The sequence below is a fragment of the Schistocerca gregaria genome, chromosome 2 (assembly GCF_023897955.1).
Source record: "Schistocerca gregaria isolate iqSchGreg1 chromosome 2, iqSchGreg1.2, whole genome shotgun sequence".
Taxonomy (NCBI): domain Eukaryota; kingdom Metazoa; phylum Arthropoda; class Insecta; order Orthoptera; family Acrididae; genus Schistocerca; species Schistocerca gregaria.
This window is the reverse complement of record NC_064921.1, coordinates 984,162,918-984,186,985: the sequence shown is the minus strand read 5'-3', so window position 1 is coordinate 984,186,985 and position 24,068 is coordinate 984,162,918. Positions and strand designations below refer to the sequence as shown.

Genomic DNA, 24,068 nt, shown 5'->3' with positions numbered 1-24,068 from the left:
TCGGCCACCGTTGACCGGACGTTTTCAATTGCTGACAGATCTGGAGAAGATTTTCTGTATCCAGAAAGGCCCGTATAAGACCTGCAACATCTGGTCGTGCATTATCCTGCTGAAATGTAGGGTTTCTCATGGATCGAATGAAGGGTAGAGCCACGGGTCGTAACACATCTGAAATGTAACGTCCACTGTTCAAAGTGCCGTCAATGCGAACAAGAAGTGACCGAGGCATGTAACCAGTGGCACCCCATACCATCACGCCGGGTGATACGCCAGTATGGCGATGACGAAAACACGCTTCCAATATGCGTTCACCGCGATGTCGCCAAACACGGATGCGACCATCAGCCTGCTGTAAACAGAACCTGGATTCATCCGAAAAAAATGACGTTTTGTCATTCGTGCACCCAGGTTCGCCGTTGAGTACACCTTCGAAGGCGCTCCTGTCTGTGATGCAGCGTCAACGGTAACCGCAGCCATCGTCTCCAAGCTGATAGTCCATGCTGCTGCAAACATCGTCGAACTGTTCGTGCAGATGGTGGTTGTCTTGCAAACGTCCCCATCTGTTGACTCAGGGATCGAGACGTGGCTGCGCGATCCGTTACAGCCATGCGGACAAGATGCCTGTCATCTCAACTTCTAGTGATGCGAGGCCGTTGGGATCCAGCACGGCGGTCCGTATTACCCTCCTGAACCCACCGATTCCATATTCTCCTAACAGTTATTGGATCTCGACCAACGCGAGCAGCAATGTCGCGATACGATAAACCGCAATCGCGATAAGCTACAATCCGACCTTTATCAAAGTCGGGAACGTGATACTACGCATTTCTCCTCCTTACACGAGGCATCAGAACAACGTTTCACCAGGCAACGCTGGTCAGCTGCTGTTTGTGTATGAGAAATCGGTTGGAAACTTGGCTCACGTCAGCACGTTGTACGTGTCGCCACCGGCTCCAACCTTGTGTGATGTTCTGAAAAGCTAATCATTTGCATATCACAGCATCTTCTTCCTGCCGGTTAAATTTCGCGTCTGTAGCACGCCATCTTCGTGGTTTACCAAATTTAATGGCCAGTAGTGTATATAAACCGTAGAGCGCCATGAAACTTTCCTTTTACACGAGTGGCAAACAAGTTTTAAATTTAATGGGGATATATAAGTGGCAACGTGGAACAAAGCGCCGCAATCGCCAGTTAAAAGAACATGCGCATGTGCCACTCCTGTTTACAAGCTCTCGTTACTAACCAACAAGGAAAGTAGCGAAACCTTACAGTCTATACTGTCAGAAAGTAATATGCCAATTAATAGCTAGCAGCAATAGCATTAAAAGAACACATAAAAAGTAGGGTCAATTTAAAACTGCTAACCAACCGCCGACAACTAATCGAGGCTTACATTAGATAAGACCTGAGACGCACTTTACATAATGAAAGACAGGTACATTTTTAATTAGTGAGGGCACAGATAATGTCACATTACTATAATGCGCCATAGTCGTCAGATGAAATGAATACATGCAACTTTTATTAAGAGAGGACAATTTTACAGCTATGTAAAATCAACTGGGTGGACCTTGCGGACCTCACTCAAGGAAACAGGCATATGCCGTACATTCGTTAAGCCTATTGAAGGCCACAAAAAACACTGACCCGATAAAAATAGTGTACATGCATAGAGTACAGTAATGAGGGATCAGAAAGAGTAGGAAATGAGGCTGGACGCTGCTTCAGAAAAGAAAAGCTATTCATCGGGACTGCGTGCTTAAGCGCAGTTTGCTCGTTCAAAGTGCCAGACGGATCAGGGCAAATGCTCTGTCAGTGGGGCAGTAACTATGCTTAAAACGACTGTCCAAAATTCTCTGCTTTCTCAGCAACTTCCTAATATATTTGTTGTACCAAGGGGGATCCTTTCTCTCCCCTATATTTTTGCTAGGCACATACTTCACTGGCACGTGGTGGACAATACCTTTAAATTCCGACCAAAGATGCTCAATATCTTTGTGTCCCGCGGTGAATGCTTGGAGCTGACTATGAAGATATTCGTTAACGACACATTTATTTGCTTGCGCAAACAAGAAAACTCTACGCTGTTTCTTTGTTTTTTGTTGTTGTTGTTTTTTTTTTCAACTTCCACTTAGATAGAAGCCACAACGACATTATAGTCGCTAATAACTTCTTCTAGATTAACTTCCTCAAAAAGATCAGGTCTGTTTGTCGCAAAGGTATCTAATATGTTCCCATCTCGAGTTGGTTTTCTAACCAATTGCTCAAGGTTGTATGTTGTATGTTGAGAGCGCTCCTAGAATAACTTCACACTAATCTCTGCTTCTGTCCCCTGTGGTAAACCTGTAATTTTCCCAGTCAATGGATGCCAGATTAAAGTCTCGACCTATAACTGATGGATAATTTGGATATTTATTTACTATGTAATGAAGACTTTCCCTGAAACGTTCTGCGACGTTTGTTGCGGATACTGGGGGTGTACAGGGTAAAAAGTATTTCAACCGACAAACTTTGGGAGGTTGTAGGGGACATCAAAACAAATATTTTCCCTAATGTTATTTTTTACTATGAGGAGTATTTAAACCGGTGGAGGCCGTATTACGAACTTCAGTTGTTAGAGGGCGTATTACGTTCTTCAGTTGTAGGCAACTGCTGTCCACCAGTGCAGATTTTTTCCATTTCCAGGAGTGTATTTGTTTTGATGTCCCGTACAACCTCCCAGAGTTTGTCGGTTTAAATACTTTTCACCCTACATAAAAACATCCTAATACAATGGTCAATCCTTGTATGATTGACAGCTTTATCCAGACTATTTCACAGTCCGTTATAATATCGATCTGAACTGCGTTTAAACAGCTTTTAACTGCAAATGAACACACCACCTCTCATAGCATCAGTCCTCTCCTTCCTAAACTTTGTCCAATCCGAGTTCAAAATTTCACTGTTTTTTATGTCTGGTTTCATCCAGCTTTCGGTACCTAATAAAATACTGGCATTGCTGCTGTTTATTTGTCTGGCCACCGAACTCTCCAGATTTAAAGCCAATCGGGAATGTTTGGGACCATCTCGACCGGCCTGTTCGCGCCATCAATCCCCAACGGAGATAACTAGAGCAGCCGGCCACGTCAATGAGCTAACATGGCTCCACATCCTTATCGGTGTCCTCCAGAGCCTCATTGCCTTCCTTCCTGATCGTTTCGCATCGTTACGCGCTGCAAAAGATTGTTATTCAGGGTTTTGACAGGTGGTCACATTAAAATGGCTGGAGTGTGTAAAATTTACCAGATCTGGCAACAATACTAAACATCAAAAACACATCCACTATGGTGGGGCGTTCTACTTGCCAAGAAGAACTGCAACTGTAATCATAAACATACCGGCCGATGACGTGTACGCTAAAAGCAGGAGTCGTTTGCAGCACATTGCGATCGGTCTCTAAACAACAGATGGGCTAAAACCAATGCAAGTAAATTAGATGACGCATTTATGTTCCCCTAACAAGATATGTTTATTAAAACACGGTGGTAATTGGCAAGGCGTATCTTGAGCTCCACTCAGTCACCTACACGAGAATTCGTCCACCATGTACATGAGTTAATGTAGTCCCCCATGCGGATCTCCGGGCGAGGACTAATCAGGAGGATGTCTTCATCAGGAACGACGAAACTGGCGTTCTGCGGGTCATAGCATGGAATGTTAGGTCCCTTCATCGCTTAGGTGGTTAGAAAATTTGAAAAAGGAAATTGACAGGTTGAAGTTAGATGTAGTGGATATTAGTGAAGTTCGGTGGCAGGAGGAACTGTACCTCTGGTCAGGAGAATACAAGGTTAGAAATAGAAAATCCAATAGGGGCAATGCAGAAGTAGGTTTAATAATCAATAAAAAAAATAGGAACGCAGATAAACTACTATAAGCAGGATAGCGAACGCATTTTCTTACCCAAGACAGGCACGAAGCTCACACCCACCAGGGAAGTACAATGTTATGTGCCAACTAGCTCCACAGATGTTGAAGAGATTGAAAAAATATATGATGAAATCAAAGAAATTATTCAGATAGTTAAGGGAGACGAAAATTTAATAGTGCTGCGGGACTGGAATTCGATAGTAGGAACAGAAACAAGAACAGGAACAGAAGGAAAAGTTGTAGGTGAAAATGGACTGGGGGTAAGGAATGAAAGAGGAAACCGCCTGCTGGAATCTTGCACAGAGCATAACTTAATCATAACATACACCTGGTTTAAGAAACATGGAAGAACGTTGTACACGTGGAAGAGACCTAGCGACACCTGAAGATTTCAGATTGATTATATAAAGGTAACACAGAGATTTTCGAACCAGATTTTAAGTTGTAAGCCATTTTCAGGCGAAGATGTGTACTCTGACCACAGTTTATTGATCATGAACTGTAAATTAAAACTGAAGAAATTGAAAAATGGTAGGAAGTAAGGAGACAGGACATGAATAAGTTGGAAACACCAGAGGTTGCTGAAAGTTTCAGAGGATGTATTAGGCAACGGTTGACTAGAATAGGGGAAAGGAATACAGTACAAGAATAAAGGGTAACTTCAAGAGATGAATAGTGAAGGCAGTAGAGGTTCTAGGCGCTACAGTCTGGAGCCGAGCGACCGCTACGGTCGCAGGTTCGAATCCTGCTTCGGGCATGGATGTGTGTGATGTCCTTAGGTTAGTTAGGTTTAATTAGTTCTAAGTTCTAGGCGACTGATGACCTCAGCAGTTAAGTCGCATAGTGCTCAGAGCCATTTGAACCTAAAACCGAACAAGAGAGCGATATAAAAATTGGACATGTGACGGTAGTAAGGATCGAACCCGACCCAAAGACTGAGCAATCTCGTACGCTGTCATCCACGCTATGAGAACAGCTGACTAATTTATTGTTTATCTGGCAGGCTGTTTGAATTTTCGCGCGCGACGGACTAATTGGCTAACTTTAAAGCTAACTAAGTCGGAAACAGGGCAACCTACAGAATTTTTTTCTTAAGAATTATTTTTCAGCATAACCTACCCTGCGACATCCTTACAAGCTTTCCAGACTGTTCCGGGCCATCTTTTATACAGTATAATACAATACAAAACTCGAAACAGTTACAAGCACAATAGCAAGGCTAATTCATTGAAAGTATTTTTATTAATGTACAATCGGCGTTTAAAATGGGTTACTTGGCGGAAATATATGCAGTCTGTTTGTGTGTGTGTGTGTGTGTGTGTGTGTGTGTGTGTGTGTTTGTGTATGTGTGTTTGGTTCTTGTCGCAGATTCATTTGCATTGTGAAAGATACACATGGACGCCTTATAATACAAGAAAGGGTTTCCTGTATTTGTTCTGGTTTGTAGATATAGTTTTTCTCTGTACATCAATCACAAACCTGCTGTGTTGCCACATCATATAATTAATCACATTTCCCACAAAACTTTAGTTCAGGAGAAATGTTTTAAAATTCAGTGCTACATCGCATGAGGAAGAAGCTGGGTTCGAATTGCCGGAAACCATGCGTACGAAGTTGACCTCCTACTCATAAGCTTCAGAAAGAAAACAATAAAAATGGATAAATAGCACTTAACTAATTTTGAACGCTTTAGGATTATGAACAATTACGTAAATATATATTTCCAATTCAATACCTTGTATGGAAGAAGGATAGCTTGGGTCTTCAGTGGTTCCACTTCAACGTACTGGAATTTACCTTTAATGTGCATCATATCAACAGACTTCGCGTCTTTTGATGTTGAGTGGAAAGGCATTGGTTTAGTATCATTTTTGTTGAATGGTTTCATCCAGTCGCCCTTGAAATAAATAGCATTCACTAGCACCAAGCGAGTTAGATCGTTCAGAACGCCTGGAAAGCAATAATACACAAACCCAAAATATATTTTTATGAATATTGTGGTTACATCTTACAGACAAATCTGGTTAGTGACACAAAGGCAGCTACAAGTTTAGTGTCGTAATTTTAAACAGTTGATAAATAACTTCAGTTACAATTACACAAGAGTTACCACTGCTTCTGTTGTTGGTGAAAATATGAGTGTTATGTTTCTATGAAATAAGCACATGTAATTTAGCAGCTGTAAAAACATTCTAAAAAATGGTAGGTAACAAAGAACACTTAATATCTGTTAAGACGGTAAATAACAGAACTGAACCTCGAAGTTCATAAATGATGGTGAGTATACTTTTACATTAGATGCACAGAGATATTGAGAACTGCAGTACTGAATGCTGTTTTTCACGAGTCATAAGCTGCTTTTGTACACAAAAAGTAAAAGCCTGTCGCAATGAATACACAAATCTAGCGAATTATTGAAATTTGGGTCTAACGATAAAATGACAATGATTTCTAAATGAATAGGGACCACATCTTTTACAAGACTTATTAACTAACAAAGATATTGGTCCAATCAGTGGAACGTTGAAATTTTTTGTGTCCTCCAAACAAGGCAAATTTTCATTTTCGGAGCCGGCCGAAGTGGCCGTGCGGTTCTAGGCGCTGCAGTCTGGAACCGCGAGACCGCTACGGTCGCAGGGTCGAATCCTGCCTCGAGCATGGATGTGTGTGATGTCCTTAGGTTAGTTAGGTTTAACTAGTTCTAAGTTCTAGGGGACTAGTGACCTCAGAAGTTGAGTCCCATATTGCTCAGAGCCATTTGAACCATTTTTTTTTTTTTCATTTTCGGTACAACATACTTTTTACAAAAATGTCGACAATGTACTCAGTTCAGTTAATTGCAGGACGCGTCGAGTGCACGGCGCAGCTCACTTCCAAAAGTCAAACATTATCAAGAAACAGAGAATTTCCGAATAGGGTGACGGAATATTTACTGAACAAAAACGAAGGAAGAAAGAAAGGAAACAGAGATGAAGAATGAATTTTACCGTAGCGTTTTCAATGATACCATCACTATGCCCACAGGAAAGTTCATTTTGGATGGGCGGATCGGAATTTGAGTCCTGTTACAGAAGAAGACAAAAGCTTGGTTCCAAGATATATGACGTACAGTTATGTTAACACGTAATTAGAATCTTTTTAAAGTAAGGAAACACACTCTTTTTTTTATAAAAGTTGGTAATGGAGCTTTTCTCACAGTAACAAAGCACTAAATGGAAGAACCATTACACCTAGCTCACACACGTGACTGTACTGCTAGTTTCTTTAGAGGCAAATGTGCGACGAGAATCATTCTCTTATCTCAAGTGGGTCATCTGTAAGCAGACCAGTCATTGCACTAGAGAGAGCGTACCGACCAGTTGTTTTAAGTTGCCTACACTTATGGACACGGAAAAAGTATCGATCGTTAGAGTATCGAGTACATTTATATCGATACCGATACTTTCCTACTCGATACTTTACAATCGATTCTTTTACTCAATGAGTACTTCATGGTAGGTATCGAGTACTTTTTAGGGCTCAGACTGTTGACACTGACGCCATGCGACTGCGGCGCCACTTGTACGTCCGCACGTGGTGCTTTGTGTTAGAAACGTTAAACGAGCAATTTGGGTTTCTTGAAAATAAAAATTGGTTATTTAGTTTTCAGTAAGTGGTCTGTATGAACGTCCAGGATGGTGCCTGTAAAAAGTGAGCTGTGAAAGTGTTACACTCGGTTAAACACCAATGAAGTGAAATGCAAAATTTGCTTCAAAACCTTAAAATCATCGGGGAATACGTCGAATAAGAAGGAACATTTGCAAAAGCATCCCACAGGCACAATATCAACGTAAATTTACTAATATGCTTATAACATTATACTTTTTATATTTTTTCTTTTTCTGGAACCAGTTCACTTTTATTTAGAAAAAAAAACAACTAAATCATCGTCTATCTGAGAATACAGGAAAAAGCACATGTCTGAGGTGTTCTACACTGGATGTTTTTATTTTTTGTTTCATGAAAAATTCACTAATTCTGTATTTGTCAGTGAAAAATACAATCTGGCACAGGGGCAAATGACAATCGAGTTACCACCAAAATTGCCGAAGATAACAGAGCACTAACCATCATCGCCATCGTCCAGTGAGCCTATCGACATAGACGTCGCTTCTGGGGTTAAGGTCTTCAGCCCTGGGCAATCATCAGAGAGTTCAACGGACGCAGAAAGCAGACCGTCTGACAAAAAGAAGCAACTTTCCATCGGAGAAACACTGCAGAGAAAGCTATCGTATGCGGAGGGAGGGAGAGCGAACTCTCTGTTATGCAAATTGTTGCTTGATTTTATTTATGTGGACAAACGACCATTCGACATTATTAAAGGTAATGGATTTCGGAAATTGCTGCGTCAGGTTTGTACAACTTTTAAAATTCCGAGCGTAGACACTCTTAAAGAAAATCTGGACAGTTTCTACAGCGTTATGCAATCGAAAATTGAACTGAACTTCGAAACTTTAAATCATATCTCGCTAACCTGTGATGTATGAACCGAAATAATGACTACCACTACATCTACATCTACATTATTACTCTGCAATTCACATTTTAGTGCTTGGCAGAGGGTTCATCGAATCACAATCATACTATCTCTCTACCATTCCACTCCCGAACAGCGAGCGGGACAAACGAACACCTAAACATTTCTGTTCGAGCTCTGATTTCTCTTATTTTATTTTGATGATCATTCCTACATATGTAGGTTGGACTCAACAAAATATTTTCACAATCCGAAGAGAAAGTTGGTGACTGAAATTTCGTAAATAGATCTTGCCGCGACGAAAAACGTCTTTGCTTAAATGACTTCCATCCCAACTCGCGTATCATATCTGCCACACTCTCTCCCCTATTACGTGATAATACATAACGAGCTGCCCTTTTTTGCACCCTTTCGATGTCCTCCGTCAATCCCACCTGGTAAGGATCCCGCACCGCGCAGCAATATTCTAACAAAGGACGAACGAGTGTAGTGTAAGCTGTCTCTTTAGTGGACTTGTTGCATCTTCTAAGTGTCCTGCCAATGAAACGCAACCTTTGGCTCGCCTTCCCCACAATATTATCTATGTGGTCTTTCCAACTGAAGTTGTTCGTAATTTTAACACCCAGGTACTTAGTTGAATTGACAGCCTTGAGAATTGTACTATTTATCGAGTAATCGAATTCCAACGGATTTATTTTGGAACTGATGCGGATCACCTCACACTTTTCGTTATTTAGCGTCAACTGCCACCTGCCACACCATACAGCAATCTTTTCTAAATCGCTTTGTAACTGATACTGGTCTTCGGATGACCTTACTAGACGGTAAATTACAGCATGATCTACGAACAATCTAAGAGAACTGCTCAGATTGTCACCCAGGTCATTTATATGCATCAGGAACAGCAGAGGTCCCAGGACGCTTCCCTGGGGAACACCTGATATCATTGCAGTTTAACTCGATGATTTGCCGTTTATTACTACGAACTGCGACCTTCCTGACAGGAAATCGCGAATCCAGTCGCACAACTGAGACGATACCCCATAGGACTGCAGCTTGATTAGAAGTCGCTTGTGAGGAACGGTGTCAAAAGCTTTCCGAAAATCTAGAAATACGGAATCAACTTGAGATCCCCTGTCGATAGCTGCCATTACTTGGTGCGAATAAAGAGCTAGCTGTGTTGCACAAGAACGATGTTTCCTGAAACCATGCTGATTACGTGTCAATAGATCGTTCCCTTCGAGGTGATTCATAATGTTTGAATACACTAGTTATTTAGGTATCATTGCCCACTATTCCGATAGCAATAAACTTACTTCACGCTGCATTGTTACTGTTGCGCTGGATCAAAGGCATACTTGTGACTACATTTCTGAACAGATGCAAGAAATTTGTCGAGAAATGAGTATCAAATCCGAGAAAGTCTCCGCTATAATCACTGATAATGGTGCAAATATGATAGCCGGTATTACGAAATTCATAGGTAGAGGGAAACATTTATCTTGTTTTGTGCATACCATTTAACATATTGCTGAATCGATTATGTCGATCAACGATTTTAATTTATTGTGTAATAAAGTAAGAGATGTTGTTAAATATTTCAAGTCAAGCGTGATTTATTAAGGCAAAAACAAACTGGAACTACTTTGAAGTTGATGTTAGATGTGAAGAGTCGTTGGAATTCTGTATTTTATATGCATGAGAGGTATATCGAACTGGTTCCTTACGTGCATCAAATTTTGATGCTTAATGCGAAAGCGCGGCCTACTCCACCGGCCATAGAAATGCAGAACATTAAAGATCTGCTTCACGTATTGAAGCCATTGAAATACGTTTCTAAAAAAATATCTGGAGAGCAGTACGTGGCCATCAGTAAAATTATACCGATGATCAACTGTTCAAAAGCACAAATAGATGCTTTGAATCCGTCTAGTGAAAGTGTAGCAGGAGCCCTTAGAAGCGAAGTCATGAACAGATCCAGCGCAGGTTTGGACTAGTGGAAGATAGTCATTTAGTAGCCATGTCTTGCTTACTCGATCCCAGATTCAAAAACATCCATTTTCAAGGCACCAGAGCTTGTTCCCGAGCAATATATATGATAAGGCGATTGATAGCAACAAATCCTGTCACCACCAACACTAGCAGCGAGACAGATAGTGATTCGTCGGCTGGCACATCTTATGACTTTCGGAGCCATCACAAGTTGTTGGCCCATACAAAAAAAAAAAAAAAAACCGAAGCCACTTCCTCTTTCATGAACCCGCAATCTTCAGTAAATATGAAGGATAAAATTAACCCATTTGAACAGTGGGAAGATACGAAAAGTGTATTTCCACAATTATATAAGCTGGCTTTAGAATACGTGCCAATCTCAGATACGTCTGTGCCTTCAGAAAGATTGTTTTCTAAGGCAGTCAGTACTGTGCCTAAAATAGGCTATCACCAAAACGGTTGGACAAACTTCTATTTTTAAGTGATTCTACAGACGAAGAATGGGAGGTTTGATATATATAACCATAATTTGGGTTTCATATTATGAAATATTTATGTAAAATAAAGTGTTTGATTACTTCAAATATTGCTTATTATTTTCAATGTTAAAACATTCATAGGGCTGGCAGTGTATCTTCTACGTAGGTATGTATTAGGCTGTACGGAACAGACTATACTGTGTCTTGTGCATTAGATTATTGCTTACCAATTGTATCTTACAAGTAGACTGGAAGTCGTTAAGTACATTTAAATTACTCAAATCTCAAAATATGGATAGATGTTGAATTTGTATGAGATGAAGTACAAATTATACAAAAAACTTCATAGAAAATTTGAAAACATACCCCGAAGTATTGAGACTTTCAATTTTTCTACGATGATATTTTGTAAACGTTCGTATTTCGTTCGAAAAGTCGATTGATACAAACGTATCGACTCCTAGGGGTTTCATTATTTTTATATCGATACTTTTATGAGTACTATACCTTTTCACAGATACTACTCATGAGTACAGTATCGATCATTTTCATTGATACCGTGTCCCTACCTACACTCAATTTTTAGGGCTTAGGTAACGCCTGATGTAAGTGCAAACTCTCCAGACAATTTCGTTTGTCATATATGGGTGGTTTGTTTATTTGTTCCCATTTGATTCCCCTATACTGCTCTACGACGAACATTTCCTGTGTGTCACTCAGGCCTTTAAAAGAAAATTTGTGACATTTATCGTTGTTGTGTTTATGGGCTTTTCAAAAATGTCTCTGAGCACTACGGGATTTAGCACCTGAGGTCATCGGTCACCTAGAACTTACAACTACTTAAACCTAACTAACCTAAGGACATCACACACATCCATGCCCGAGGGAGGATTCGAACCTGCGACCGTAGCAGTCGCGCGGTTCCAGACTGAAGCACCTAGAACCGCTCGGTCACATCTGCCGGCCCTATGGGCTCTCTGTCTCACTTCAAGGGGTAGTAGAGAGGTACTATAGTCAAATTGACGACTGTGCTATTACATTACAAACTTTTCGATGGAACCAAATTTCATGGCATTTTTAATGATGTGATCGCACAAGCGTTTTTCGTAGTTAGATTTCAGTCTTATTTGTAAGGAGAACGTACAAGAACAGTGACTGTTATCTGAGTTCTTATAGCCATAGGAACATCGCTGAATTGTACTGTGGTATAGGAAAATTTTTAAGCACCTGGAATCGCGGGTGAGAGCTCTTGACAGATATTTGTAATACACTGGCTGGCAGAACTAGTGAAGAATCCAGAGGGGAGGAGGCAACGAAACTTCATAGGTTGAGAGGATATGTGATGTTTGATCAGTGATTACACAATGGAGTCTAATTTATAAAGAACCGTCATATTTGAGTCCAAGTATCCGTGTGATGTCGCATCCACTTTGAGAGGAGAGGAGGAGGAGATTAGTGTTTAACGTCCTGTCGACAACGAGGTCATTAGAGACGGAGCGCAACCTCGGGTGAGGGAAGGATGGGGAAGGAAATCGGCCGTGCCCTTTCAAAGGAACCATCCCGGCATTTGCCTGAAGCGATTTAGGGAAATCACGGAAAACCTAAATCAGGATGGCCGGAGACGGGATTGAACCGTCGTCCTCCCGAATGCGAGTCCAGTGTGCTAACCACTGCGCCATTTCGCTCGGTGCATCCACTTTGGTCGGGATGCATGCATGCGTGCACTGATTCAGTGTGTCATAAAGCTGTTGTATCCTTTCCTCAGGCAAGGTAGCCCACAAATATTGTAATTGGTCCTTGATACAGGTATTCTGGATACTGGCATTCGAAGGAACTTGGTATCTGAGCTGGTCCAATGCATGTGCATCAGGGAAAGATCTGTGGATCTTACTGGCCACAGGATTACCCCAACCTCACGCAGTCAGTTGATAGACGCACATGCCATTTATGAACGACTATTGTTAAAATATAAAAAGTTGATGTGCTGTTTGATTAAAGTAGATACATAAAGGAGTGAAAGTGATGAATGGATGTAGACTGCCAGGGATAGGGTTGTCAGCGAATTATAGCATTTAGGATAGTGAGTAGGAGGGGCTCTGTGTGGCGGATTTGGGAGAATGAATAGGGATGCAGTTCTGTACTAAGCTGTAGGATGTAAGAGGAGGATGGTGGTGAGCGAGGGAGCCCTGACGCTGGTAGGAGGGAAGGTTCTCTTAGAGCTGGTGGGATGGGTATAGACAGGTTAGATTTCAAGGTCAGCTAAAGGGAGGGATTAAATTTTCGTTAGGAGAGGACGTGGGGAGTGTGAATATGTAGTGTTGGGGGGATGTGGTGTAGAGATGCAGCAGAGTACCAGGTTCAGAGAGCAGGAGGGTGGGGAGTGGGGGAACCAGTGGGTGGTTGGTGTAGAGTTTCCAGGTAGCATAGGATACTCAGAAGTGTTCAAGATGGAAAAGTAGTGTTGGGAATTTTGTAGTTTGGTAGAGGTTTTGGGTAGGGGAGGGTAAGCAGATCCGAAACGCTAGGTGTAATGGTCCCTTTGAGGATCTGTAGGAGCGGAAATCCCTGCCACAAGTGCATTGCAGAGGATGGTTCATATCAGGGATTTGTAGGTTTGGAGGATTGTTGAAGGGAGCAAACCTCATGTTTCATTGGTTAGCAGTTTTATTCTATAATGAGATTTCTGTTTAATGGTTAGTAGATGGGGCTTCGTTGTTAGTCGGTGATAAAGTGTTAGCCCAAGGTATTTTAGTGTGATAATTAACTGGATAGGATGGTCACAACTGGTAAGGTAATAGTTATGGTGGCAGAAGCTGCAAGCAGTTCAACCTAAATTACTGCCTGAGTTTTGGTAGGGTTTATTTTGAGGAGCCACTGGTTGCACCGGGAGGTGAACTGATTGAGATACAGCTGGAGGAATCTTTGGAATTTGTGGAGGGTAGAACAGAGGTCGAGGAATGCGGTGTCATCGGCATACTGGAGGAGATGAATGGGAGGAGGTGGCTTTCACATACCAGCAGTATAGAGGACATACAGGACAGGGTAGAGGACAGGTCCTTGTGGCACACCTGCAGTGGGATGGAAGATACAAGATTTGGTATTGTTGATATAAGATAGGCAGTTAGAAAGGAAGCAATAAGTCGGATGTAACTGATGGGAAGTGCGATGGTCTGGAGCTTAAGAGGGGATCAGAATGCCAAACATGATCAATGCTTTTTAGAGATCAAAGGAGACAAAATTGCAGATTTGTGGTTGTTGATTTGCTAGGGCAGGAGATGACTGAGGCCCAGGAGTTGGTCATCGGAGGAGAAATTGAGGCAGAAGCTGGACTTATGGAGAGGAAGGGATAGATTTGGAGTAGGTGTTTATGAATTCATCAGGACAAGATGGACTCAGGAACCTAACTAGATCCAGAGGTGAGGCTGATGGTACAGTAGAAGGAGGTGTCACTGGCAGGCTTGCTAGTAAGAGTAAGATTCGAGAGGTTTCTGCAGATCTGGATAGTAATCAGTGTGAAGGATTATACTATTAAGAGGGGCTAGGATTTCCTGGAAGGAGAGGGGGCATTCTTTCAGTTGTCTATAAATGATGCCGTCATGAATGGGATCAGTGTCGCATTTGGTATGGAGTGTTCTTTCGAATGTCTTGCGTTGTTATTGGAGTACTGAATTCTGTCTGTGGATCATTGTCAAGGTACTCGAAGCTATTAGTAAGGGAAATGAAGGAGATATTGGTACGCTCGTGAACTGTCAATAATATGGAGCAATCGACGTCAGGGTCATCAGGAATGGTGAAGTGTCAGATAGGTAGGTTGCAAAGTTGTTTGTCTTTGCGTAACTTGTCGAGTGGGGTTAAAAGGGGGCACGGTTGCTTGCAGTAAAATGGTGAAAAGCCTTCCAGTAACTGAAAGAGCTCATGGGGAGTGTGGCGTTGAGATTGGTGCATGTTTGGCATCAAACACGTGGTTTCTTTGCGTTTAGCAGATTCTGATGTGTCGTCGTACTTGACAGTGGTATGTGAGTGTGTCTTGGTTATGGGACTGCAGGAAAGATCGGTATAGGAGACGTGATTCACGGAGAAGGAGCACAGCATGTGGAGGGAGAGTGGGACAATGTGTATAGATAGACTTCGTCGGAATGTGGTGAGTTACGGCATTCGGCAATGTCTGCTGGAGGATGTGGCATCATGGTAGATATCAGTGGACTGTTGGAAGGTCAAACGAAGGCATCTGAGTTGGGTAGCAATATTCTCTGTACACATCCAGGTTGGTACATGAGGAGTCCTGGTTATGTTTGGGAAAGACAGAAGGAGGAGGTGCATACTTAGGTGTGGTTTGTAGGGGATTACGAGTAGGACAGAGAGTTGGTCACCTCCAGTAGGGTAGAGGACTTCTGCAGTACTGGACCCAATGAGGTTAAGAGGTTTGAGGATACCATCAGGAGTGGAATTGCTTTCAGGTTGGGTACGATGATGGAGGAGACTATATCACCACAGAGAGAGTCACCACATTGACACCACCACTAGATTTCAGCATGGGAACAGCAATGGATGTTAAGGTCAGCAGCAGTAATATAGGTCGAGATGGTATGGTCTCTGTGGGTGAAGAAGTCATATGTGACTGGATGATGCGGTCTAATATAGATAGTGGCATGCACAAGAGTTATGATTTTGAAGAAGAGAGTGATAATGAGGTGCTCAGTAGGAGTAATGTAGAGGGATTGTTACTGAACAGGGTGCTTCTTGTGGCAGCCAATAACAGCTCCACCTCTTGCATGGGGAGCGGCGTTTCTGTTTGGTGGATGTACTGTATGTTGAAGTGAGGAGTGTATGCTGATGTTTGAGGAAGATTTTGTTTAGGACGAAAGTGTAAATCTGGTGTTGTGATGGGTGTGCATGGAGACGGGTTTGTTGGCTGGTAAGAAGCAGATACCATGGAATAGAATATTATACTGCTCTTTTGCCATCATTTAGGGAGAGAAGTGTTGATGTGGCTGGATGGCTGGTGCAGGTTTAAACCATGGTGCCATGTCTGTTGAAAAGAAAGTGGACCTGGTTGTAGGAATAGATGGCCTGTGTGTTGGGGTGTTGTGGGGTTTGTGTCCTCTGGAATGGGTGGTTGTTTTGAAGGGCTATGATTAAAAAATGGATGATGTATACAGTTGTAGGAGATGAACAGAAGGAATTGTTGGGGTGGAGGGGGATGACATTAGGTGTGATGGAAACTGTCAGATCAGTTTTGGAAGGTGACAGTTGGGTTTTGCACTTTGAAGTATGGATCAGGTGAGGTAGGTTAGAGGTATCACATGTTGGAGGAGAAGTGAGGTTAGGATATTGCTTGATAAAATGGTGGGATTTTCAATGGGGGAAGAAGAAGGGGTTTTGCAGCCACCATAGAGGTGGTCATTATACATAAGGAATCTTTGGCAGCATTTGAATTGAGGATGGGAGTTAGAAGGTTCAGCAGTGTGTCTCTGTTGGTAGATCTGGGTCACAAGGTAGAAAAGATGGCCGATTGTGGATGGGGAATCTGTAAAGATCTGGACTTATAAGGTTGGGATGGAGGCATCAAAATGTGGAGTGCTTTCCAAACTTCTAGACCAGGGTGGGAGTTCAGTATAGACGCCACCTCCTCCGCTGTTGTCTCTTGGTCCACCCGCTTTGATCATGGTGGCAAGGGGATTGTGGTTGCTTGGTCCAGGTGGTTGTGGAAAGTGGATGCTAATTTCGAGAAGGAAGGTTGTGGACTTAAGGAAGTTTTTTTTTTGGGGGGGGGGGGGGGGGGTCGGGAGTAGGAGATGTATCAGTGCTGAGGCGCTTCGATGTCTCCCTGATGAGTATACGCAATAAGGCAGCACTGGGCACTGCTGGGGGTAACAGGTGACAGAGTTGTTTAGCCAGCCGTGGTGGCCGAGCGGTTCTAGGCGTTTCAGTCCGGAACCGCGCGACTGCTACGGTCGCACGTTCGAATCCTGCCTCAGGCATGAATGTGTGTGATGTCCTTGGGTTTGTTAGGTTTAAGTAGTTTTAAGTTCTAGGGGACTGATTACCTCCGATTTTGAGTCCCATAGTGCTCACACCCATTTGAACCATTGTGACAGAGTTGTTTAGAATTGGATTATGACAAAGAGGTTGCATCTGTCTGGGTTGGTGGAGATGCCCTTGGCTGATCGACATATGGTGGCAGTTCAGCTGTTGGTGCTACTCTCAATGACGCTGGTCCTCATGCTGAAGGCACTGCATCCAAAGGGGGCGCTACTGAGTGTAGTTTGCTTGGAGAGGAGAGAACTGGGGGAGGAGTGTAGTTCTGGTGGAAGGTTGAAGTGCTCCATGTGGCTATTGTAGGGGATTGGAAGGGGCAGATGCAAACAATGGCGGAAGTGGGAGAAGGCAGGTTGATGTGGTGATATGAAGACATGTGATATGCACAGGGGGGATGCGAGAAATGTGGAACTATAAATTGTAAACCAAATTAGAAATAACACATTATTTTGCATTTTCTAGTTGTTTCTAATGATTTATAAAGCCATAATTTTCACATCTCACTAAATAATTTCGTGTCACACGATCAATGGCAAGCAGTAAACGTTATATTTATTCGAGTGCCGACCAATAGAGGGAGCCCACGATATGAGAGCAGTATTCAAAATGATTACCCTTTAAATTAGCTAGTCTGGGTCGTATAAACTGTCAGTAAGATTCCATATATACTCAGGTTCACATTAGTTTCGCAATACTATTTTTGTCAATGTAAGTCACCAAATACAAATTACTCCCAATTTAGGAAACAACATTGCTCCCATTCATATTCCATGTAAAAACAATACATTCGTACCACCCTTAGATGTATATTTCGTTAAGAGAATGAATCTGTATTCCCCCCTTTCTATCTCAACCACCTCCTCCTCAACACGATTGTAGCAGGTCATCATACAGGTGTGGTTGGAGTAAGCTGAAATGTATTAAGTACCTAGATCTATTGGTTACCACGTTTTGGTTATTGTCATTTCTTATAACTTGGTTATCAGTATCTGGGAACCACCACGAAAATACAGTGTGCTACAACAGTACCTTTCCTGGATCATGGTCATCTAAATGAAATTCACTTACGATAATTAGTATTAAATAACAGCGCAGGTATCTGCAATGTATGATATTAATGGTTCCTATAGTACTAATCGTTCCTACTAATTATCGGTCTACTTCGACATTCTTATAATTACATAGCTCCGAAACTATGACAAAGCAGCCAGCTGGATGCAAAGTAAGTTTTACCGTGTCGGCCGCAATTAGGTGAATGTTTTGTGCACTCCCTATAAAGGGTCTTTGATTTTGAACGGAAAGGCGGATAACAACATTACATAACGTGCTACATGTAAGATGAGTAATGCTATTGAATCAATACTTTTTGATGACTGAGAATAATGGCACTTTGGGTCAAACAAGACAGTGGTTGCAAATCTAGTGACTACTGAATTTCTGGATCTCCCACAGCTGAATATTAATATAAATTCATGTTTCGGATGTAGAGCCTATGGGGCATCATCAATTATCACTATACCTCAGGGTACCTTTTCAGTTAATATTTGCTCATGTCAGCGTAAAGGCTGATGTAATACCATAAACGTTTTTATAATGGAATTATTATACACTCACAAGTTTATTTAACTTGAAAACTGAGTAATAACCATCCGCAAAGACATAAGCGTACTAAGACAGAGAATATTATTGACTTAGTACTGTTATTTGCTATAACTATTTACGATTCCTGTTGTCTACTCCAAGTTATCTCATGACGTTCCCACCGGTGAATATTACCATAATTTTACGTTTCGGGTGTGTAAACCTACGGTGCATAAATAGTTGTCGTTGTACTTCAGTGTATGTGTCTAGTTAATACGTATTTACTCATGATCAGTGTACAGGCTGTTGTCAACGCTGTGAAGTTTTCTATATTAGAAATTGAGTACTATCAATGTGCAATGCTATATACACTAACGACAGAAAATGCTATTGAACTAGCAGTGGTACTTGCTACGCATAATTACAATTCCAATATATTCGGATTTAGCACAGCTCTCTAGCTTAACTTCATGGCAGGTAAACTAGTTATTTTACAATGTGTATGTTAAAGAAATTATATGTAACGTTGTTTATTGTTTATGGCAAAAAGTATGTGGTATGCAGATAGAATAGCTAAGTCTCAGGATAAAATTAAAACAATATGGTCAGTCGTAAAGGAAGTGGCTGGTCTGCAGAAACAGGTCGAGGATATAGAATCAGTGCGTAGTGAGAATGTCCATGTTACTGATAAGTCTCATGTATGTACCGTATTTAATAATCACTTTCTGAATATAGCAGTTCAACTAAATAGAAACCTAGTCCCATCAGAGAATCATATAGCGCTCTTAGAGAAAAGTGTTCTGAGACTGTTACCTGAAATGCTCCTCCATGATACTGAGAAGAGGGAGATTGAGTGAATAATTAAATCACTAAAGACCAAGAACTCTCATGGATAGGACGGGGTATCTAGCAGAATACTGAAGTATTGTTCCATGTATGTTAGCCCAGTACTTAGCCACATCTAACTTTTCCTTTAGGAGTGGTCGGTTTCCTGACCAATTAAAGTACTCAGTAGTGAAGCCACTTTATAAAAAGGGAGACAGGGATAATGTCGACAATTATAGACCTATTTCTATGCCATCGGTGTTTGCTAAAGTTATCGAGAAGGTTGTATATACAAGGTTACTGGAGTATTTAAATTCACATTATTTGCTGTCAAATCTACAGTTTGGTTCAAAATGGTTCAAAATGGCTCTGAGCACTATGGGACTTAACATCGATGGTCATCAGTCCCCTAGAACTGAGAACTACTTAAACCTAACTAACCTAAGGACATCACACAACACCCAGCCATCACGAGGCAGAGAAAATCCCTGACCGCGCCGGGAATCGAACCCGGGAACCCGGGCGTGGGAAGCGAGAACGCTACCGCACGACCACGAGATGCGGGCTACAGTTTGGTTTCAGAAATGGTTTAACAACTGAAAATGCTATATTCTCTTTTCTCTATGAGGTTTTGGACTGATTAAATAAAAGGTTGCGAACGCTAGGTCTTTTCTTTGATTTAACGAAGGCTTTTGACTGTGTTGACCACAAAATATTACTGCAGAAGTTGGACCATTATGGAGTAAGAGGAGTAGCTTACAATTGGTTCACCTCTTACTTTAAGAGCAGAAATCAGAAGGTAATTCTCCGCAGTATTGAGAGTGGTAGTGATGTTCAGTCCCAATGAGGCACTGTTAAGTGGAAAATAATTTGATGTAGGACTCGATTTTTCAGTTTCTAACTCACAATTCAACAAGAACCGATATTTTGATCAGATAGAATGGGCATATTATAAGCGAGACGGAACAGTTCAAGTTCCTGGGCGTTCGGATAGATAGTAAGCTGTTGTGGAAAGCCCATGTTCAGGATCTTGTTCAGAAACTAAATGCTGCTTTATTTACCATTAGAACAGTATATGAAATAAGTGACAGTTCAACTCGAAAAGTAGTCCACTTCGCATATTTTCATACGCTTATGTCGTATGGTATTATTTTTTGGGGTAATCCTTCTGATTGAAAAAGGGTATTTTTGGCTCAAAAACGGGCTGTTCGAGCTATATGTGGTGTAAGTTCGAGAACCTCTAGTCGACCCCTAGTCAATTGTCTGTGAATTATGACATTGCCCTCACAGTATATATTTTCTTTAATGTCGTTTGTTGTTAGCAATATTAGCCTATTCCCAAGATTTAGCAGCTTTCACTCAGAGTTAATACTAGGCAGAAATCAAATCTGCATGTGGACTGCACTTCCTTGACTCCTGTGCGGAAGGAGTGCAGTATTCTGCTGCATCCACTTTCAATAAGCTACCACAAGAACTCAAAAATCTTAGCAGTAGCCCAAACATTTTTAAGTCCAAACTGAGGAGTTTCCTCATGGCTCACTCCTTCTATTCTGTCGAGGAGCTCCTGGAAGAGCTGAAAAATTAAGCAAATTCCATTGTTACAGAGTTGATTTTCTTTATTCAAACTTACGACTTGTCGCCTGGATATGTTTCTTATATTTCATTTTATCTGTTTCTACTATCCTGTTATAATTTCATGTATTGACTCGTTCCATGACCATGGAAACTTCTCCTTAATTTGGTCCCACGGAACAATAAATAAATAAATGGACTAATTTTTTTAATCGAAATTGACCATGCAGTGAAACTTTTAGCACCATAACTGTAGCTGCGGCTATTTTATTTACTGTTAAAAAATTTAGTGACTGTTTGCATTTTTAAAAAAGAATGTGGAATACTGGACGGGGTTTCAGCCCCGCAGCTCCCATGTGCGAGCACAGTGTATTGATAATTTTGTCACCATACTCCTCCGACCTTAGTTGACTTACAAGGGGACCGTACCTACTCGTCATCACCGATTTCGTCCAAATTTACAATACATTTAGGCGTTTGCCAGAAATGAGAGTGACAAAGTGGGAACTGCATTTGGCCAAGCGCTTAGAAAAAGTTGCATTTCTGGCGTGTTCGGGAGAGACAAGAGCCATTCATGCTGGTATTGTTTCCAAGTGGATGTTGGCGTAACGGAAAGAGTACAGAACTAATCGGAGCGTCTTGGGGTCGAGTCCGTATGCGGAAACGTTTATTTTCAATTTTTACATAACTTACGCCTCAAATACACAGATATGATGCTCAATATAGTGTATTAATACTTTTAAAAAATTCATGAAAGGGAAACCCAAAGGAAAATTTTAGATTGCAAATAAATTTTCAGGAAAAGGTTGTAAGGCGTACAGGAGCAATACGTATGCAAAATTAGATACTTTTATTATTTTACATTAATCAGTTACAAGAATTGGGGTGATATTCATCGTAAAAATAAGGAAGCAGTAGATTTCTGGGACTGTTGCACACGTTATAGACTTCGACTCTTTACAATTACATGCTTATTTAAAAAGTAGTGTAGAAAGACAAACTTGGTTTCCGTTCATGAGAGTTCTCTTTCGTAACATAACTGGGCAGCAAACTTTGCTTAACGCATCATTTGCCCAAACAATGGCGAGGATAGCTGGTAACATACAGTGAAACGTATTTCGATGCAGTCTTCTCGGGGTAAGATTTCTTTATCTCTCTCGTTGACGTAAGTGTAGTTTTGAAGTTTTTTGCTCAATTTCTTTGCCTGACGTTAGGAACAAACATCTCTGGTTGCGGAGGAATGCTCGAAGGTCAAAATGAAGCTAACAGAATACGCTGAGATGACAAAATGGTTCAAATGGCTCTAAGCACTATGGGAGTTACAACTTAGAACTACTTAAACCTAAATAACCTAAGGACATAACACACATGCATGCCCGAGGCATGAACTGTAGTGGTCGCACGATTCCAGACTGTAGCTCATAAACAGATGACGGTAGTATTGTGAACACAAAGTATGTCATCTGTCCTCAGATGACTCATTTGAAATGGTTACCGACGTGATTATGGCCGCACGGCGAGAATTAACCGATTTTGAACGCGGAATGGTAATTGGAGCTAGACGCAAGGACATAGCATTTCGGAAATTATTAGGGCATTCAGTATTTTTGCAGTCCAAAGGGTCAAGAGCGTGCCGAGAACATCACATTTCAGGTATTACCTCTCACCACGGACGATGCAGTGGCCGACAGCTTTCACTTAACGACAGAGAGCAGAGGCGTTTGCTTAGAATTGTCACTACAAATAGAAAATCAACACTGAGTGAAATGACGCGTGGGATTAGCCGAGCGGTCTCAAGCGCTGCAGTCATGGACTGTGCGACTGGTCCCAGCGGAGGTTCAAGTCATCCCTCGGGCATGGGTGTGTGTGTTAGTCCTTAGGGTAATTTAGGTTAAGTAGTGTATAAGCTTAGGGACTGATAACCTTAGCAGTTAAGTCTGGATGTATTCAATTGGTGAGATATTTGGAGCCTGTGATCGCCAGGGCAGCAGTCGAACATTTTCTGTGGCCAGAAAGGCCCGTGCAGGACCTGCAACATCCGGTCGTGCATTATCCTGCTAAAATGTAGGGTTTCTCAGGGATCCAATGAAGGGTAGAGCCACGAGTCGTAACATATCTGAAATGTAACGTTCACTGTTCAAAGTGCCATCATTGCGAACAAGACGTGACCGAGACGTGTAACCAATGGCACCCCATACCATCACGCCGGGTGATACGCCAGTATGGTGATGACGAATACACGCTTCCAATGTGCGTTCACCGCGATGTCTCGAAACACGGATGCGACCATCATGATGTTGTAAACAGAACCTGGACTCATTCGAAAAAATGACGTTTTGCCATTCGTGCACCCAGGTTCGCCGTTGAGTACACCTTCGAAAGCGCTCCTGTCTGTGATGCAGCGTTAAGGGTAACCACAGCCATGGGCTCCTAGCTGATAGTCCATGCCGCTGCAAACGTCGTGGAACTGTTCGTGCAGATGGTTGTTGTCTTGCAAACGTCCCCATCTGTTGACTCAGGGATCGAGACGTGGCTGCTCGATCCGTTACACCCATGCGGATAAGATGCCTGCCATCTCGACTGCTAGTGATACGAGGCCGTTGGGGTCCGGCACGGCATTCCGTATTACCGTACTGAACCCACCGATTCCGTATTCTGCTAACCGTCATTGGATCTCGACCAACGCGAGCAGCAATGTCGCGATACGATAAACCGCAATCGCGATAGGCTACAATCAGACCTTCATCAAATTCGGAAACGTGATGGTACGCATGTCTCCTTACACGAGGCATCACAACAACGTTTCACCAGGAAACGCCGTTCAACTGCTGTTTGTGTATGAGAAATCGGTTGGAAACTTGGCTCATGTCAGCACGTTGTAGGTGTCGCCACCGGCGGCAACCTTTTGTGGATGCTTTGAAAAGCTAATCATTTGCATATCACAGCATCTTCTTCCTGTAGGTTAAATTTCGCGTCAGTAGCACGTCATCTTTGTGGTGTAGCAATTTTAATGGCCAGGAGTGTATTTGTAGTGAAAGGGTGTAATAATTCCGCATACAGACTCGATCCTACGACTTTCTGATTCCTGCTTGTATTCTTTCCGCTGCACCAACAGTCGCCTGCAAGATACACTGACGTAAATGGTTCATCCCTTCACG

General features: G+C 42.0%; 1 protein-coding gene across 1 annotated transcript in view; it reads right to left on the bottom strand.

Moving 5' to 3' along the window:
* Positions 1 to 24,068, bottom strand: part of LOC126336076 (serpin B8-like) — a 103,903-nt gene that overhangs the window by 15,754 nt on the left and 64,081 nt on the right. Inside the window, exon 5 of the mRNA XM_049999556.1 lies at positions 5,642 to 5,856. Coding sequence (XP_049855513.1) covers positions 5,642 to 5,856 — 215 coding nt within the window. The remainder of the gene's footprint in view (positions 1 to 5,641; positions 5,857 to 24,068) is intronic.